This window comes from Sander lucioperca, chromosome 11 (genome assembly GCF_008315115.2).
Source record: "Sander lucioperca isolate FBNREF2018 chromosome 11, SLUC_FBN_1.2, whole genome shotgun sequence".
NCBI lineage: Eukaryota > Metazoa > Chordata > Actinopteri > Perciformes > Percidae > Sander > Sander lucioperca.
Genome location: NC_050183.1, coordinates 28,121,405 through 28,140,991, shown reverse-complemented (window position 1 = coordinate 28,140,991; position 19,587 = coordinate 28,121,405). Strand labels below are relative to the sequence as shown.

General features: G+C 39.0%; 2 protein-coding genes across 2 annotated transcripts; both read right to left on the bottom strand.

Annotated features, from left to right (window-relative positions):
* Nucleotides 1-65: 65 nt before the first annotated feature.
* On the bottom strand, nt 66-6,505 carry LOC116058725 (adenine DNA glycosylase-like). The gene is given in 14 exon segments (XM_036007696.1): nt 66-233; nt 344-408; nt 604-607; nt 786-1,036; nt 1,652-1,739; nt 1,864-2,008; nt 2,814-2,874; nt 2,958-3,066; nt 3,654-3,725; nt 3,815-3,856; nt 4,906-4,979; nt 5,065-5,104; nt 6,172-6,302; nt 6,484-6,505. Coding segments are annotated over 14 exon segments (1,272 nt in total).
* A 2,842-nt stretch (nt 6,506-9,347) lies between these two features.
* On the bottom strand, nt 9,348-13,019 carry LOC116058831 (armadillo-like helical domain containing protein 1). The gene is made up of 11 exons (XM_031311750.2): nt 12,631-13,019; nt 12,042-12,110; nt 11,784-11,950; nt 11,338-11,534; nt 11,071-11,155; nt 10,738-10,854; nt 10,356-10,428; nt 9,980-10,109; nt 9,768-9,845; nt 9,581-9,662; nt 9,348-9,483 (listed from the first exon to the last, which is right to left on the bottom strand). The coding sequence occupies exons 1-11, from the start codon at nt 12,744-12,746 to the stop codon at nt 9,458-9,460; spliced, it is 1,140 nt and encodes a 379-aa protein (XP_031167610.1). The 5' UTR covers nt 12,747-13,019; the 3' UTR covers nt 9,348-9,457.
* Nucleotides 13,020-19,587: the final 6,568 nt, after the last annotated feature.

Genomic DNA, 19,587 nt, shown 5'->3' with positions numbered 1-19,587 from the left:
TCTTTCAGCCAACTGCTGGTGCTGCAGGTACAGCTAACCTCAGTTACACACACAAACACACACACTCACAACAAAATAAAAACCTTTTTCACTCCTGTGGACACAGCAGCTTCCTGTAGAGCGGACCTGGTGAGCCACTGTGCATTTTCAGTCTGTGTTTGTGCGTCAGTGTCCTTCAAACGCACACTGTGAACCACGTATGTCTGGTGAATGTGGGAGAAGATGTGAACCACCTGCAAACAGCCAATCAACGATCCATCAAAGGGTTGTTACACGGCTGCAGAAATAGTTTATTTGCATTTAAAAGTGTGTCTGACAGATAGATGGTAAACATCAAGCTTACCTCTCCCACATACTGGAAGAGGCTCTCAGTCAGATGGGTTCCCAGTGTCCCGCTTGCCAGCAAACCTGTCAAAACACACACACACACACACACACACACACACACACACACACACACACACACACACACACCCACACACACCACACATGTAAAGTGTGTAAAAAAGTAGAAAAAAGTAGAATTGTACTGACGTACAGTACTTGAGTAAATGAACTTTTCCAACACCGCATTTCTGTATTTAGTCTTTCTTTAAAGTTTACCTGACTAATAGTAAAACTATAATGAAAGTATCTGCCAAAATGAACACTGACGGAAATTAAGCTAAAGCTGCAGAATGATTGAAGTCTAGCAGAGTTATGGACCGATGAATCGCTGCTCACAGCCACCATTTTTTCAAATCAGGAGGTAAAAACAAAACAGCAATTCAATCAGATTATCAGGCAGGAGACAACTTCATTTTGCAGCTGACTCTGGACCACCACAAACAGATCCCCCACCAGGAGGACGGACCTTTGTTAGGCCTCTGTGTGAGCAGGTACTCGTCCTCTCCCTCCTCTCCAGGTCTGATCACCACACAGGTCAGAGTTCGCTCCACTCGAGGAGGCTTCTTTGCCGGCTTTCTGGGGAAGTTCTGAACACCCAACTCATCGTCCCAGGGCTCCGAGGGACACAGCAGACACGTCCCACTGTTTACTGAGGGAGAAGAGAAAGTACTTACTTAATTATAATAACATGACTACATGAAGGTCTGAGCAGGGGCGATTCTAGGATCTGACCTTTAGGGGGGCTCAGCCCCTAATGAGAATGTGACACGGCTATAGTGCATGCAAAAGTGATAACCCCCACTCCCCCACCCCCTGCGCCATGAAATTACCAACTTCTTCTCTGGGGACTACCAATGTTGAACTTTACAGCCACACTCCTGCTCTCTCTCTGACAGATTAGATAGAGCGAGAATCAGCCAAAGGCGGGAGTCTGGCACAACCAACTCCGATTGGCCAAAACTACATTTCTGTTGACCCTTTCCTGGACTGGGTTACAGGTGCATAGCATCTGCCACCGACACACAGGATATTAAATCTGTTTCAAGCACTTTGAACCTGTAATTGTTTGTCCTCTGTCACTAACAGACAAGTTTGCAACTCTAACTTGAAGCACCAAAATTGATTAAAAAAAAGGTTTTTATTATTATAATTTTTAGGGGGGCTGAGATGAAATTTAGGGGGGCTTGAGTCCCCCTGAAAAGGGTCTAAAATCGCCCATGGGTCTGAGAGGTCTGAGGATGAGAAGGGGACTCGGGACACTTACTACAGTCTTCTATATCAGGCAGGGTGGACGGCTTCTTGTCCACCTTCCCCAAAAGCTTCCTGGAGTTTTTCTCTTGTTTGACGTGAACCTGCACATTCACACGCAAATCCCAAACCTTTTCAACATGATCCAAAGCATTAACTATCTATATTAGCACTTTTGCAAAGCACAACCCATAACCAATACTTAATAACACTAGTTTAGAACCTTACCTTGCGGAAAGAGTGGCAGAGTGAGTGTACGGGACACTGGCTGCAGAGTGGTCCTTTGGGAGTGCAGACTCGTGCTCCCAGCTCCATCATGGCTTGGTTAAAGTCCCCGGGTCTCTCAGGGTCCACCAGTGTATTGGCTATACTCCTGAAATAGAGCAGAAAAAAACATTTAAAAAGCTGGAATCATCATCATCAGCACATTTATTTAAGCAATATATTACTCCAGAATGGATGAATCTTAAGATACCATTTAGAAAGACTGACTTAATATTAAATCTTTATTTTTTTTCCCTGTGTTTTGATCACATAAAACGCAAATTTTCATTTGCCAAGTTCATTTTTAGATTTGGATTGAAATAGCTGAAAGAAAAAAAAGAAAAGTGAGAGTGGTCTGCAGCATTCAGCACAAGTTGAAGCATTAGGGATGCAAGCTGAGAGAGAGAGAGAGAGAGAGAGAGAGAGAGAGAGAGAGAGAGAGAGAGAGAGAGAGACTGTAAACTGTTTCAACTACAATACCTTTTGAATTCGTACCAAATCCCGTTTTCTCTTAAAACAGGATTTCCTAATTGAAAATTCTAAATCTCACCTATCGAAAATATTACACAACTGTTGCCTGGACACATCTGAGACAACCTCAAACATACAGGAATCATTCTGTGTAGACTTAAACAAAACTGTCCTCGCCAGACAGACTTAGAACAGGTTCATTTATGAAAGCCAATGAAAACTGAGTGAGAGTCAATAATTGACCAGTAGAGTTTGAGTGACAGGCAGACATTGATGTTTACTGCATGCAGAACTTATAAAAGCAGGCACCAAATGCAAGAAAAAAAAACAACATTAACATTAACATTCATAGATATTAAAGTAGGTGTTGGGAACAAAGTCAAAATGCAGGTTCCTTGAGGATTTTAGTTTGAAGTGTAATCTCACTAAAGTGCCTCTGTTACTGCACAGGACCTGTGCTGTCAGCTCCGATGGCTCTCAGGCGACACAGCACCCGAACCAGTCCTGACCAGTCGTCAGTGATAAACGAGGTAGTAAAGCTAAGTGTGGCCTAAGAGTTTGCTCTGGCCCATAGACACACACCTGACCCAGTGCAATAGAGCCTACAGCTGCAGCAGTGTAGCGTCCCACTCCAGGCAGCTGTTTCAGCAGGCTGTCAACCGTGCGAGGCATCTGCCCCTTGAGCTCTGACACCACCTGCAACAGGCAAGTGAACAACCTTCACCACGATATTTCATACTAAGTCATTATTACGTGCAATTTTAAGAGGTAAGTAATTTCATAGTCTATATCCACAACGTTCCACTTCCAGGATTGCTCTGGTTTGTTACCTTCCGCTTTCTTTGTGTTGGAATTTTTAACTCTGGTGGATTTATGAGGACTATGGTTAACTGCTCCTCAGATCTCTGCAGGGTAAATCCAGACAGCTAGCTAGACTATCTGTCCAATCTGAGTTTTCTGTTGCACGACTAAAACAACTTTTGAATATACCCATGTTCCACCAAAACAAGTTCCTTCCCGAGGCTTTGTGGAGGATTGTGATTGGTTTAAAGAAATGCCAAGGAACCAGAGCACCCATTTTCTCCCATCCTAGAATGCTGTGTGGACTAGCCAGACCCTCCTCCGCAACGCTGTGGGGGAAGGTCTGGCAATGCGAGACTAGTCATTTCATAAATCTTTGCACTGAGCCACTAATTTAGAGTGAATGAAGAATACAGAAGGCATCAGACTAAAATGCAGATATATGTCAGAGAAATGACTGATTTACAAAACACAACACAGACCTTTTGAGCTCCTTCATGCAGTCTTTTTCCTCTGGAGTAGTAGCCAAGACCCGCCCACATCTGGTTTACTGCCTACACATGAATGAAATCAATAAATTTAGTTTTAAATCAATACTATTTTAAAATCACAATCATCTTTAGCGGCTGCTTTTAGTAATCACCTCAAGAGTAGCAGCTGCCAGATCCTGCACCGTGGGCCACCGCTGGAACACAAGTGGAGAAAGAGTTTAAATTACACATAATGCATGTAATATATTACACAATAATACATTTAAAGGGGTGGTTCAGAATTTTGGACATAGGACCTCATTTCCAAGTTAGCCAGTGTGTTATTTATCAATGGAGACCGTTTTCAACACTTTTCATTCAGTCCTTCCAGTTGCAGAGTTCGCTGGTGCTAGGCTAGCTCAAGTCAACAGTATCTGCTAGCCTGCCATTAAAAGCAGTCTTACACACTCCACAGTACACCGAGGCAAATAAATTATAACGCCAGACTATCGATGTAAATGTCTGATGATAAAATAATGTTAGAAATAAAACTACCCTTGCATCTCAATGATCGCATTACATTTTGAGGGACTAGTTTCTCAGCAGCGGCAGAATTTTACTTAGCTCCGGTTAGCAGTACTGCGCCAAAAAGTAAACAGAGAAGCGCACTCCAGTCGGGAAACCTAGTAGCTGCTGGCTTGGACATCAATACACTGACGGAGCCCCTACTCAAGTGGCAAATGTGTAGTGATAATTTTAGAGCAGACGACTCTGAAAAACCCCGCAATCTAAAGGACCACAAGTCACTGACAACGAATGCGGTTCCATCCGTCTTACTAGATGCACCAACAGCTACTGATGAACAGGTAGTAACTTTCGGTAGGATACTCTAGCTAATAAAGCTAGCCCCTTTCATAACGTTAGCCTAGCTGCTACTGATAGATTGAGACTGACAACGTTAGTGGAGATAACGTTACAGTTCAATGCATTGTGGAGAGTGACAACGTTAGCTAACGGTATAGCTACACTCTTGGTAGATATGCTACCAACTACAGGGAACAAAGTATAACTATTGCAATGCGATGCAAGGGTAGTTTTATTTCTAACATTATTCTATCAACAGACATTTACATCGATAGTCTGGAGTTATACCACTGATAAATAACACACTGGCTAACTTGGAAATGAGGTCCTTTGTCCAAAATTCTGAACCACCCCTTTAATATATCACAAGACCTCCAGTGAAATGAACACCTCAACCTACCTTCATCCATTTGATGTAATAGTCTATCACCGTGGCAACTTGAGTCTGTTGCAGCATGATTTCTGAAACCCACACTAAAACAAAGAGAGAAAACACTCTCATAAAGAGTGTCAGCAGCAGATTAAGATGTTTAATTTTGACAAAAAAACATCTTCTTACCTGCATATGTCCTGATGTTGAGGTCTGACTCTGTCACAGCCTGTAAAAGAAATACAAGGAAGGAGCCAGTGAATTATAGCATGCACAGATGAAACCCAAGAGGCAGCATGGGCCCTCCTGGAGTCCCTGTCGCATGGAAACCCCAAATATCCAAACCAAATCTAAAAAGGTCTGATTGCTCTCATGACTTGTAACTCCCCTCAGGACCAGCTGCTGATAAGGCTTCTACAAGGCTACAGCATTATTTTTTTACATGTGCAAAATCCAAGGTTAGGCATTTTATTATTCAGCAATAGATGCATTTTATTGTTTAGTAATCATAAAATACTGTCAGATATCATCGTTAAGAAATTATGATATTATGACTGTATATTCCAAAGCCCTAGTATAATTTACTGTGGCTATGTAAACCCTGTTTTACTTTTAGGATCTGTACAGTGACTACATAAGTCATTAAAAACACTAATGAAACCATCAAATTAGGTGTGACAGAAAACTCAGTGTCAAAATAAAAAAGTTGGTTTCATGTACACTGAAGTAACCATACACTACCGGTCAAAAGTTTGGGGTCACTTAGAAATTTCCATTCCATTACAGACAGAATACCAGCTGAGATCAGTTGCATTGTTTTTTTAACCAGGGCAGCAGTTTTCAGATTACATTATGTGCTTACATAATTGCAAAAGGGTTGTCGACTGTTGTAGAAAGAAGTAATCTTTAATGCAATATCTACATTGCCCATTATTAGCAACCATTCATCCAATGTTCCAAAGGCACATTCTGTTTACTAATCTGATATCATTTTAAAAGGCTAACTGAGAAAACATTGGAGAACCCTTTTGCAATTATGTAAGCACATAATGTAATCTGACAACTGCTGCCCTGGTTAAAAAAAAACAATGCAACAGATCTCAGCTGGTATTCGGTCTATAATGGAGTGGAATGGAAATTTCTAAGTGACCCCAAACTTTTGACCGGTAGTGTATGTCTGAACCAAAATAAATTACAACACCTTCTGTACTTCTATAAAACAAAATTAAAGTCTGCACAACCAAATACATGTATTAAAAAAAAAAGAAAACCAGTGAAATAAAGTTTTCTCTCTACCAGAGTCCTCCATGGCAGCTCTCTCTTCTCCTTGTCGTACCAGTTGAGGAGCTAAGAGCGCAGCAGCACAACATCAGCAGGATCATGGAAAGTGTGGTATGTTAACGGTGAGGAGGCATTCGTGGTTTCCTCTGGAAGACCAAAAACATCATTCTCATTCAAACTAAACGACTGATGTTAAAGCAATATAATATGTATAATATATAATATAGGGGTATGGGGGGTGGGGGTGGGAAAGACATCAACAGAACAGGAGACCCTTTTGAGGTAACAATATCCAGTGGGCAGATTTCTTATGTCATAACTTGTTACTGGTGATGAGTTTCTCACCCATCATTGTATTTTGTATCAAAAAGTGGGCTGGCCCTCTCTCACCATCCGGAGGGAGCAACATTGTTTACTGTTTATTTATGTGGCAAGATTCCTCTATATCTGTCTTCGCTGCTAAGTTTTACTAACACAACAACACACAGACACAAATTCGACTTTTCAAGCCAGGCATCAATAGTAAATTAGGAAAGAGTGCTTTTAACATTTTACGCTCCTTTTTAATTACAGATGGAACTGGCTTCAGGAGTCTCTTAAATTAGAACAACTCGTTTCCATTGGGACATTCAAGCTGATGTTTGAAAATGTGTTACAAGGGGACTGCTCTTGTTTTTAATAGCACTCTTGTTCGCCTACATCGGTGATTGTCATTTGTTTTTATTGTTTATATGAACTGTAATTCTGTGATTGTTCCTTTGTTATTTTTTTACATATTGTAAATTGGGTATTGTTTTATGATCAGATTATTTCATGATCATATTATTTATTTGTACTGTAATTTTTTTAGATGCTTTTATATTACTTTTTATTTGTGCTGAAATCAGGGCGTCATTGGAAAAGAGAGCTAGCTTGCTCTCAATGGCCCTCCCTGAATAAATAAAGGTTATTTTCTTTACATTTCCTAGTTAATAAGTGCTTTATAAGGCGAAGGTCCATCTGAAATAATATAGAATGCATTACCTGTAAAAGTGTGAAATTGAACATCATGGGCTCACAGGATTAATGGGGTCATTTCGGAGGCTGTCACTTCACCACTTAGTTAAATAAAAACCTTTCTGACACGGTTTTAAACCAGAAATGCAGACAGTGCATTACATCGTTCAAGTGTTGCTGTTATTGTGTCCATCTGAGTGATGTGTGAAATGGTCTGAGAGGTTCAGAATGAGTTCTTTTATAAATCTCATGCATGCAGACTACAGAATGTTTGCAGACAGACATCGCCAGACAAATGTGTTTCTGGTTCATATAATCACTATTATTAATAATGTGGATAAATGAAGTACCCAACATGTGTGTATTTTATAGTTAAGTAACATGTTATCTTAACGTTACTGTCTTTCACAGCTGTGTGTTACCTCTTCCGCTTTGGTTTCGCCGTATCAAAGAATTTCTAATATGGGAAGAAGTTCCACTCTCTCGTTACTTCCGGCTTCTGAACTGGTTGCAGTTCCACCAGAGTTCCGAATAGGGGGCGCTCACAGGCCAGTGCAGAATGAATGGGACTCTATGGAGCTATACCCCTCAAAATCCACTTTTCTCAGGATATAATTTTTTGTCTAGTAATTTGAATGTTGCATTTGAAAGGGGAGGCTAAGAAAATACACACTGCTGGGTGTTAGATTTTTTTAAAGTGGCTTTTTTGTTCTAAAAAGCCTTTTAAAATGTCAATGACGTCATACACATATACGGCCAGAGATTCTGCTTTACGGCGAGCTTTGAGTCGCTTCCTTTTTTCTCTCGAGGCATCAACAACACAGCTGACAGATTAGACTCTCCCTGTCAATACACGTGCTAGAAAGAGGTTTGCTAATGTTTTAAAGACCACGCCGAAATATTCACTCTGACATTCTGGTTCTGCTTCGGATGCCGTCAAGCGGGATCTTCGATCGTAATCTGTCCTTCACTGACCAATCAGCATTCATTAGCAGAATGCTAGCGTGTTATGGGCAACAACGACTCAACCTGTAACAAATCGAAAGGGCATAAGTACTCGTTCATTCAACTTTCGACCTATAATCCATGTTGAACTTGCAAAAACTACAATCAAATCTGAGATTTCTCATCGACAATCAGGCGAAAGAGACAAATTTAGCTGTCTAGGTCCATAGGGTCCCATTCTTTTGCACTGGACCGTGATCACCCCCAGTGGAACTCTGGTGGAACTGCAACCAAAGTAGGTACAATGGGGCTTAATAGGGAGTGGAACGGCTTTCCGTAGACGGGCTTTGGCCGTATCTACCATCTCCAGTCCGGTGTCACTGCCCGATATGAGTCGAGTACAGATGTGAGTCGCGTATGCGTCACTTTGCGACAAGTAGCCTACAAGATGCTAACGACTTTTTGAGCTAACGCACAGTCTATGAGCTAACGTTAGCAATCAAACAATCATAGATAGCTAAAACGTTTTTGATTGACTGCTGCTGCTGGCTACAAGTTAGCAGTCAAACACAATAAAGGCTGTCGCTTAATGGCGTTTTGAGCTAACGTTAGCAATCAAACAGTCATAGATAGCTACAATGTTTTTGAAATGACTGCTAGCTAAAAGTTAGCAATCAAACACAACAAAGGCTGTCACTTGAATGGCGTTTTGAGCTAACGTTAGCAACCAAACAGTCATAGATAGCTACAACGTTTTTTAAAATGATTACCATCTTCTGTTATTGTATGTAAAGAGAAACGTTTATTATTTTATAGTACCTCACGGATTCATTTTGGCTCCCGCCACGTTGAGCACGGACGGTCGCTACTTGTCCAATCCGCTGCAAGGAAACCGCAGACGTACGTGTTACGTCATATCCGGTAGGAGGGTCAAACTCAAAATTGAGTAATGGCAGTCTGTGTGGTTGTGCAATTATAATTTCATAATGATTATTATTGATTATCATTATCGTAACCCTGGATTGGAGAAGGCATTTATTTCATGAGTGCATATTATAGACTGGAAAAAATAATAAAAATGCAAATTATCACTTAAAAAACTTTAAGGAAGCATCTTTGCAAATGCTGTGAGAAACAGTAAAATGCTTAAATATCTTTCTATATCTATATTTCCTCTGAAATCACATGTAAAGTCCTAATTTATTACTTTTAAAAATAATTCCACGAAAGAAAAAGAGAGACAACAAATCAACTTCTGTAAGTCTTTTAATGACGTAAAAGCAGTATTTACACACATGTTCTAGTTTATTCATCTCTATTATTAAATTGATTTGTCCCTCATATCAGCCTTCAGAGTTAGTCACAGTGGTTGGTCACCATCCAACACTGGAATGCAAAGATTGAAAAGAAAAGCAAGAATTATTCTCACATGGTACAGGTAACCTAGGAAAAAAGGATTTGATGAACAAATAAGAATCATTACCTTCAGTTATGTTAACCTTGTTAGTTAGCAGGAGTTCTGCTTGTGTTTCATCCATATTCATGTACAAAGAGTCAGCTTGGTGCTGTAGAAAGACGGGGTTGAATCAGTTAGTACTGCCTTTTAGCAGCTTCTACAGTGACATTTTAACTGATGTTATCGTAGCATTTAGTAAGTTATTAAAGCTTACCATAAAGGCTGCAAACAGTGTGCTGCCGATGCCTCTCTGCACATGTTCCTCAATAACTGGGTATGAGCGGACAAAGTGCTGGCCAGAGATGAAAGTATTAGTGTGTGTTTGTGCATGCAAATTATGTACAGTGTGTGTGTGTGTGTGTGTGTGTGTGTGTGTGTGTGTGTGTGTGTGTGTGTGTGTGTGTGTGTCTGACAGCAGGGATGTACCTTCAAGGCCAGACTGGCTTGTATTTGGGAATCAGTGTGTTCTCTGTTGCCCATAGCGTAGAGAAGATGTTGGATCACTCCGAGAGAGAGAAGCTCACGAGAAACCTCTTGACTGTCTTCGGCTAGCAGGCTTCAACACATTCAACACCATAAAAATATATCATATTATCTTATTATCCTTCCTGTATGACAACAGGTAAAGCAATAAGAAGATAAAGTCATTAAAGCAATATACTAGTAATACAAATGAAATACATTTCAGATTTTTTTTACATGTCACTATAAAAAAGAAAAGAACATCACGTTTTCTGATGTTTGTTGTGTAATTAAACATTCATTTCATTATGTCTAGTTACATGGGACATATATTCCATACCATATAGTTTTAGCTGCAGCAGCTTGTTGCACAAACACAGGCAGAGATCCAGTCATCTTGATTGTATCAGACTCTGATAGGATTGTATAAATCAACAAAATATGTTATAGTACCTTGTTAATGGGACCAAATATATCACATTATGTCAAAAGTCAACTAAATGCTAGCACATTAACTGATGAGTTTGGGTAGGTGGTAAAGTAGGTGTCTGTTTCAGAAATTGTGGAAATAATAAGCATACCGTGGGTGGTCCTAAAGGAAAATATATTTCCTGTCACTGATCAGTCTAAAAGGGTTACTGTACTGTATCAGTCTTTGGGAGAAAAGTACTTACTATGCTTTTAAAAAAACAACAACACACACTTCAATACTAAAGTGTCACCTTCCATATTGTGGTGTTGCTGCACTTCTTCTTTAGTAGGCCTCAGCAGAGTCACCAGTCCACTGAGCAGCATTGGCCTCACATCATAACACTTCAGGTCTAGGATCAGATTTGTAGCTGCCAGAGACATACACAGGGAGAGAAGAGTCTTGAGTGTGATGACATCAAAAGGTGATCATTTATTACAGGATTGACAATTTTACAGCCACAGCAACAAGGGCTAGTGGATTTATCATTCGTATTGGTCTTTCAAAGTTTCAGCGTACACACAAACAAACAATTAATCAGTCACAAGTTTATCACCATGTGGTTTTAAACATTTTCTAAGCTTACCTTGATTCTGAACCTCCAGGTGCAGGGACCTGAGCATATACAGCAGAGGGTCTACAATGCTGTGATGGGCTGTTTTCATTTTGGACTGTGAGAGAGGATAGTGATAGAACTATTGTATTTCTTCTTATATGGTAAATACAGTATATCACATTTTGCTATAAGGTCCATTGTGTGGAAGAGCAAAGATGAGGGCACATGCATGCTCTGAGAATGATGAAAGTGCATGCTTGCATTATAATATGCTTAGTGCGTACTCTCATGCTATACCTGCACAGTGTGTAATGTGTGCAGGACCAGCTGCTGGGCCTGAGGCGAGGTACAAGTCATGAGAGCAATCAGACCTTTGTAGATTTGGTTTTGATATTTGGGGTTTCCATGCAACAGGGACTCCAGGAGGGCCCATGCTGCCTCTTGGGTTTCAACGGTGTTTGACTTAGCTAAGCACTCTGCGATGGCTTTCACACCTGCAAGAATGTGAAAAAAAATAGATATGGAGTCACAGACAAGGCTACTACAATGCTGTATAAATAATCCAAATGGTAAAAGGAGAATACTTGAACATTGAGTAACCTGACTATAAATAAACCTGAGGGAACATCAGCGTGCCAGGTATAAAACAGTGCTAAAAAAAATACTACTGTATTGAACTGATCATTTGTGTAGTGAAAGAAGACGTTTGTATGTATTCCAGGAAAAATCTTTATCAAATTTACCATGGCTTTCACAGATAATCTCTTTGTACTTGCGACCAGCATTTGAGACGGTGAGCAGAAGACGGAGGGCCTCGGACTTCTCCTCCTCTTTGGTCTCAGTGTGGTTCAAGATGTCCAGGAGAGTGAGAACACCTCCGTCCTCCAGGAACTCCATTAGGTACTGATCACTGAGGAAAGTGAGAAAAGTGGGTCAAAGACAAAACTACATAATGAGTCACACAGATACAAGATTATGATGCAGCATTTCATCTCACTCACTGGCCCGATGCAGAGAGGAAAATCCCAATTGCTTTAAGCTGCAGTCCCAAGAATGTCCCAAACATGTATCTGAATATTCAGTGAAGGACTTGGTCTTGGTTGATTGCAAAGCCAATCCAGAACAGGAACCAGGAGTAGGCCTACTCCCTACAGGACTCAAAACTTGAAATGTATTTATGTATGATTTGATTTCAGCCACAATATAGTTAAATGTGTGCATATAAAGGACATGAGGGGAAAGTAGAAAAATAATAATTGACATGTGGTCATGCATTTAACCAACTCCCCTTCTTCATCCCTTTTGTCACTTTGTCAAAGCCTATAGCTAGGTTTAATTGCACACAAAGAACACCAGCATTGGTGCATAAAAAATACAGTACAGGATCAATACACAACATAACTATACTTTGTATGAACTTAATTTGTATAAAATGTGTCAACTATAAAGTTTAAGTAATCCTTACTGTTACATTCATCAATTGCAGAATACCATAATGTTTGTACAGGCGTTTCTACTGTGCAGGCGGCCAAAATCAGCAGGGCTCTAAAATAAGTGTGTGGACAAAATTCCTAACCAAAGAAAGGATACGTGAGTCTCATCCAGGTGGTGAGTCGAGCCAGGAAGAGGCTGGCTACCTGTGCAAACTCCAGCTCCAGCTCATAAAACGTCTTCCCTGTGTTTTGACTCAGGAAAGTGTTCAACATGCGGCTGCGGACTGTCCTGTCACCACGGTCCTACTCTCGAAGAAAACTGAGCACTATATTACGCGATATTCGCTTGTTCTTCCTGTGTTGACATCTTGTCTGCCTTCCTTCTTTTCACTTAAGTAAAGTTGTGTTTTTTCATCCCCTCCATAAACGAGAACCAGGCACAATATGACTCCTGGCTGTAGCTGTCTGAATTTGTGTCTTCAAAAATAATAATTTTTCGCGAGCTTGATTTGCTCCTTATCTTCTCCCTCACGTCCGTTTATAGCAGCTAGCTGACGGCTGCTTAGCAACGCCCCCACAATCTCTGTGTAGAGTGTGTAGCAAACAAATAGCCTGACAAGCCAGACGCACATCAAGATGTTGACCCTGGCTGCAAATTACATTTGCTGCCGCTAGGGTGCGTCTAGATTTATAGGCTATGTAGCTAGCTGTAGCAAAGCATTGCTCAGGAAAAAAAAAAAAAAAAAAGCATTGCTCAGGATTGATATCATTCAAGAGTAACGTTAACATTATATATATATATATATATATATATAAAAAAAAAAAATACAGACAAAGAGTTACTCTCTCTCTCTCTCTCTCTCTCTCTCTCTCTCTCTCTCTCCTATAATACATATACATAATACATAATATATACAAAATATATAATTAATTAATTATGTGGATGTTTAATTCGATGAGCTAGCTAGATGCAAGATTGTTACTAGCTAGCGCTAGGTTAATTTATTTTTCATTTATTAAGCTACAACACAGGGTTTCACAATACAATGTAAGTGGCAGGTAGTCCCTTTATCGAACATATACAGACACATATACTATTTATATAGACACATATACTATTTAAATATGAATAAAATAAAATAAAGAATCTCATGTTGTTATGGTTTTGGTGTTTTATCTTATTTTGGTAGTCTGTTTCTGTTCTGTATTTTGCTTAGTTTCATGTTTTATTTTGATAGTCTGGTTTTCTGTCTTGTCTTGTCTGGTTTTACTTCATGTCTTGTGTTTTCCTGCCTTTTTTGATTGTTCTGCCCATAGACTGTATATATTAGACAGTCTATGGTTCTGCCCAGCCCTAATGTGTTTCACCTGTTTCCCAGCCCTTGTGTCACCTGTCTTGTGTTACCTCGTTACCCTGTGTATTTAGTCTTTGTGTTTTCCCTTGCCCTTTGTCAGATCATTGTTTGTAGTATGTCTCTGCGTCAGCGTGCTTTGTGGTTTTGTTCCAGTAGTGTTTTGTATGTCAGTCAAGATCAATTTTTTTACTCCCTGGATTTCCTTTTGTTTCTTGTTCCTGTGTTTTGGACGTCTTTTGTTTTTTTTTTCGTATTTCCAGTTCTCCTTTTTACCTTTGCCCTGCAATCAGTTGTTGCCTTCTCATTCGGGACTCCCTTTGTTGATAAGTAGGCTACTTTGTTCTTTTTGCCTAATAAAATCCACAAGCTCAACTCTCGCCTATCTGCTCTCTGCTTTTGGGTCCACCATTCCCTGCAACATACAACACATGTATATTTAAGATATTTTCTACCACAGTTCCCTCCTTTCTTGATTGTAAGATCAACAAAAGAAAATACTATTACTATACCAGTATGGCCTGTGAGTTCCATCCATAGAGATAAAATGGATTCACTTTATTCCTATGGTTCCATCTCATGTAGCTTAACAGTGGCCATGTTGAGAGAAACATTACAATTTAGTAAGAACATATTCATTCAGGTCATAGTTTCATAGACACACACTAGGCCAAACATCCCACTCCAGTAAATCTAGAAATGGGTTCATCATCACTCGGGACTAGCACCACGCTACTGGCTACAAGTCTGTCCACATGTCTAAGCAGCCAGAATAAATAAATAAAGGCAAAGGTGAGGGCCTCTCACTACTTCCTGCCAATATACATCATGATCATCATTATGTGTAATGGCTTATTAACCTCTCACCCAACAAAATCAGGTGTGATGACAATGGCTAATGTATTTCTTTTTGTATTTCTTTTTTACCAATATTATTGTAATTTCTTACCCCAAAACATGTCATTTTGGCAAAGTCTTCATGTTACTGTTTTACTACAGTATAGACCAGACTGGTTTCATGTTTTCATGGTTTCAATGACCCATCCTGCAATAAATGTGATGGTAGAAAGTGAAGCACATAGAAAATTAAATGTAGAACTCCCTGACATCTCTCACATATTACACATTTGGGGATATATATAAATGGTCTGCAGCCTAATATATGAAGGAGGTCCAGCCCTTTAAAACACTACAGTGATTAAGTACTATAAATATAAACTTGACCTGACTTTGAAGTGTGTCATACAGTGCATGTTAAATTGAGTCACTGGATAACATGACATGGAGGCTATTGAAAAAGAATTAGGCATTTTCCATACAAATATTTCATTTGTCATTAAATTGAAAAAAAAACAACAACATAAAACCCATATAAAGATGTGTCCTGTGTAGTGATACAATTTAGTGTTAAATTTGTCACTGTGTACAATAGATGGAAGTTATTGAAAAAAAATCATGGTTAATTGAAATAGCCTATTTATGTAAAATAGAAAAAGCACTCAAATACTATATAGTGGTTGGAGAGCCATCATAGAGGTGTATAATCTCCCCCTACTGGACTGGATATGGAACACTAGATTGACAGTAAAAAGGAACATCTAAATTGTCTGTTAAATCTGGAGGAATTTTAACATAAAACACTTCTTTTTTTTTTTTTTTTTTCTTTACATATTTTCAAAGAACGAGATCCAGGGTACAAGCGGCCGAAATGGGTTTCCTCAGGAGGGTGGCTGGCGTCTCCCTTAGAGATAGGATGAGAAGCTCAGTCATCCGTGAGGAGCTCGGAGTAGAGCCGCTGCTCCTTCGCGTCGAAAGGAGCCAGTTGAGGTGGTTCGGGCATCTGGTAAGGATGCCCCCTGGGAACCTCCCTAGGGAGGTGTTCCAGGCACGTCCAGCTGGGAGGAGGCCTCGGGGAAGACCCAGGACTAGGTGGAGGGATTATATCTCCAACCTGGCCTGGGAACGCCTCGGGATCCCCCAGTCGGAGCTGGTTAATGTGGCTCGGGAAAGGGAAGTTTGGGGTCCCCTGCTGGAGCTGCTACCCCCGCGACCCGTTACCGGATAAGCGGAAGAAGATGGATGGATGGATGGATGGATATTTTCACTTACTTATAACCTGGAAAAGTATTTTGATCTATTTCTGTCTATCCTAATGTCATTTGTGTCTTGATTTGTGTATGAAAGTGTAAGATATTACACTAGAGAGTACCCTAAACATTTGTCAAAATGCCACAAAAAATGATAGAGTCAGATAGCCTACAATACCTATTGCTATTCGTCCCACAATGCAACACTTCACCTTTGATAGATGCATACATTGCAGTTATAGGCCACCATTGTGCAAATTGATGATGATTCAGAAGTATCTAAAAATGGAATCTACTGCTAGTTCTCTTAATGGGTGATTCTCCAACTAGGAGCACTTTTGGCACTGTGAGCTTATGGAAATTTCACTCTCTTAAAACACACTTAAAACAATCTTCCTAGCTTCATTCATTTGTCTTCTAACACAATATGACAGTGGGCAATTTTAGAATTCTATGGAATATTATTATTTTTAACAGTTTTTCTGAAGAGCGCTTTCAAAGATGTCATTTCCACCACTTTTCAATTTATGTATTTTATTACAATATAATATTGTAAAACTGATTATATAAGATGATGTATCAGTCAATAACATCAGTGGCTACCTAATCATGTAACAAAATAAATCTTAATACTTCATGAACTTAATAAATTTTTATTTAAAGTTGCTAAATGCCACGAGTTGCCACAAGTTGGAATTTTTGCCTACAGCATTTCATTTTTGCTCAGGTCTATGTTTATTTACTACTCACACTATTGTCACTCACACATATATTGTAAGTGATGAACTATCAATACTTGATTTAAAATACATTTAGATCCACATCATTGGTTATTCTTATTTTTTTTCTTAAAAACTGTGTAGTGGTGGAAAGTGGTGGAAATGACGGTTTATGGTGGAAAGATTGTTTCTGTTCATTTTTACTTAAATTGCCAGTCCAAAATTTTTTAAAACCATGTATTTTATTATTTAACATATATGAGTTGAATAATATACCCAGTTTAAAGATAATGTTTTTAGTTTTAAAAATAATTACAAATTATATGAACCTCAAAACATTCATCTCATTCAAAAAAGCTGTAAATCTCTGAAAAGCTTTGATCTATCTCTCCTCTCTTCCTTCCTACCCCTGGATGGAGATCTTCCCACTATGGGGGGATCGTCTGGGGGGTGTTTGGTGGCCAACACAGTGTTTGCAGTGGCTATACAATGTCGCCGGTTTCGCTGATTGATCTTCCACTGTTTTCTTTTTCTTTCCTTCTCCTTACTGGAGACCTCTGAGATTGATTTCACTATTCCTCTTTCTTTTTTCCTGCAATATCTTTCTCTGTCCTTTTCTAGTTTCTGTTGATATTTAACTGGATCGGCTTTTATTCTGTCCCTGTATTCCTGTGACTTCTTGGCCATCGACTTCGGCATCTTAAATATAAATATAGATAAATAAAAATAAATATGGAGTGTACTGGAATGGTGATATATAAAGTTCTCAGTCCAAAAGCACAAATATGTCAGAAGAACATGCAAATAGCGCACAAAAATGGCAATATATCATGTCCAAAGCTACGCCTGTAATTTCTCAGAGGTGGAAATGACGGAGGTGGAAATGACATTTTAGCAGTTTTTCTGCAATATTAGCACACCCTCATGTCAGGCTTAGCTAGTTTTGCACTTAGCATGTTGTTTACTCGTAATAAACATAAATACATTATTTTCATATTTGTTGTTGTGGTGTCTTAAATAGTAATGCTGTGATGCTGTATGAAGAGGAATCCGCCGACACTGTTCTTGATTATAAAAAGGTTTATTACAAGCAAAGATTCAGCATCAATTTTACAAACTCCTGCAGAAAGCTTGGAGAACGACCAACTCAAATTCTTCCAAAAGTCGTTCTGCCTTTTCTTTGTGTGAGCAACGTATATATCCTATGCATTGTATCAACATATGGCGTAATATGTGTGAGTATATGATTGGATGGATAACTGACCAATCGATGCCTGTTATCTGGCACAACTCCAAAAAAGGTCTCTTCTGTCTTGGGGGAACCTCTGCTCATGTTAACAGTTTCCAGATGTTCTCAGTAAGTGTAAAGTAAAGTTCATAGGACTCCCTTATAACAAACCTTTAAGCAAAGTTTATAGAAAGTTATTGAATAGTCATATACTACATATTTCCCCCCTTCGAGACTTAATAAAGTCTCGAAAAACAAAAAGAGTAAGAATAACATTTCTCATTATAACATGTTCCTTATAATATAACTTTCGGAGTGTAAACAAACTTATAGAATGTAACAAAATGAAATCGTTGGAGTGTGAGAGCGAAAAACCCATCTGGCAGCTGTCTTTTCAAGTAACCATCAATCAATCAAGACAGGAAAACTCTCTCACGGTCCCTCTGCCTAGGCGACCACCTTGGTACTCCAGATCAATTAGAAAATAAATCTTTATCAATTTATGTAGAATTATGGTTTAAGCAAATACATGTGAAAACCTCAGAAAATGAAATAAAATCAAAACAATGTCCAAATTCAGGCAGGTCGACCCTTCGGATCTGAAAAAAGGACTTCTATTTCCTGCCTAGACCCCATTTCCCTAAGCGTCAACAAAAAAAGAAAAACATCTGAGATCTCCATATATTCACTTCATGACAGAAAACATCATTCTTCAAACAATTGATGCAAGAATATTATACAAAGTATGTATTACTCTGCAAACATGTATATATATCAGACAAACACAGGAATGTAGTCCACTACATTGCAGCTTCTCAGCAATGTCGATGTGGTGAAATCTGAACAGATCCACACCATCCTGGTTCAGAAGTCTCCTAGTTCCTTCATATTGTCCATATTTGAATCTGAATCTCCCTCTGCACATTACCCCATATGCTCTGGAAGAAAAGAAAACACTGACCAGTATCGTTTGCAAAACAACACATGAAAATTAAAAACATCAAATAAGAATAAAAATTAATAATATCAAAAATAATATCAAAAATAATATATGATAATATGAATCACATTCCATTTCCAATTTCCATTTCCCCCCTTTGATTAATAAGACGATACTAAATATCACTACAAAATCCAAAGAAATGTGAAAAAAGCATACAGTAAAAAAAAACTGAAAAATTAAACCAAACCCTCATTTTAAATGACATGTCTAATTCCCTCTTCGCCGACCATTGATAGTCAGCAACAAAAGTTATGTCATTTCTAAAAAAATAACTCTTATCCTGATGCATCAATCACACCTTCAACAAATTAAATCAAACAAATCATAAACATCCCTTTTTAACACGTCTTGGTGTAGTCAAGTGGGGATTAGAGAAGACCAAATTTATTTTAAGAGCCAATCATTTTATAGCATGTAATTACTCCACTTTCTACAAAGTCCCACACAAAAGTCTCTCTTCACTGTTTGGTTACCAGATAGTGGGTGTAATAAATCTCCTCATGTCCAACTCTGTCAACCTCATCTATGTGACATTCCTGTTTAAATTAGACAAAGGCCGAAAGGTAACATGACACAGCAATATACTAGCATAAAGCAATGCAGCCACTTTGCCACATTGTAAAATTATAACCATGCATGTGTTAGTCAATACTGAATTCTCAATTGTCCAATGCAAGCATTCATCAAAATTTAGACTGATACTTTAACATCTCAACACATCAGTG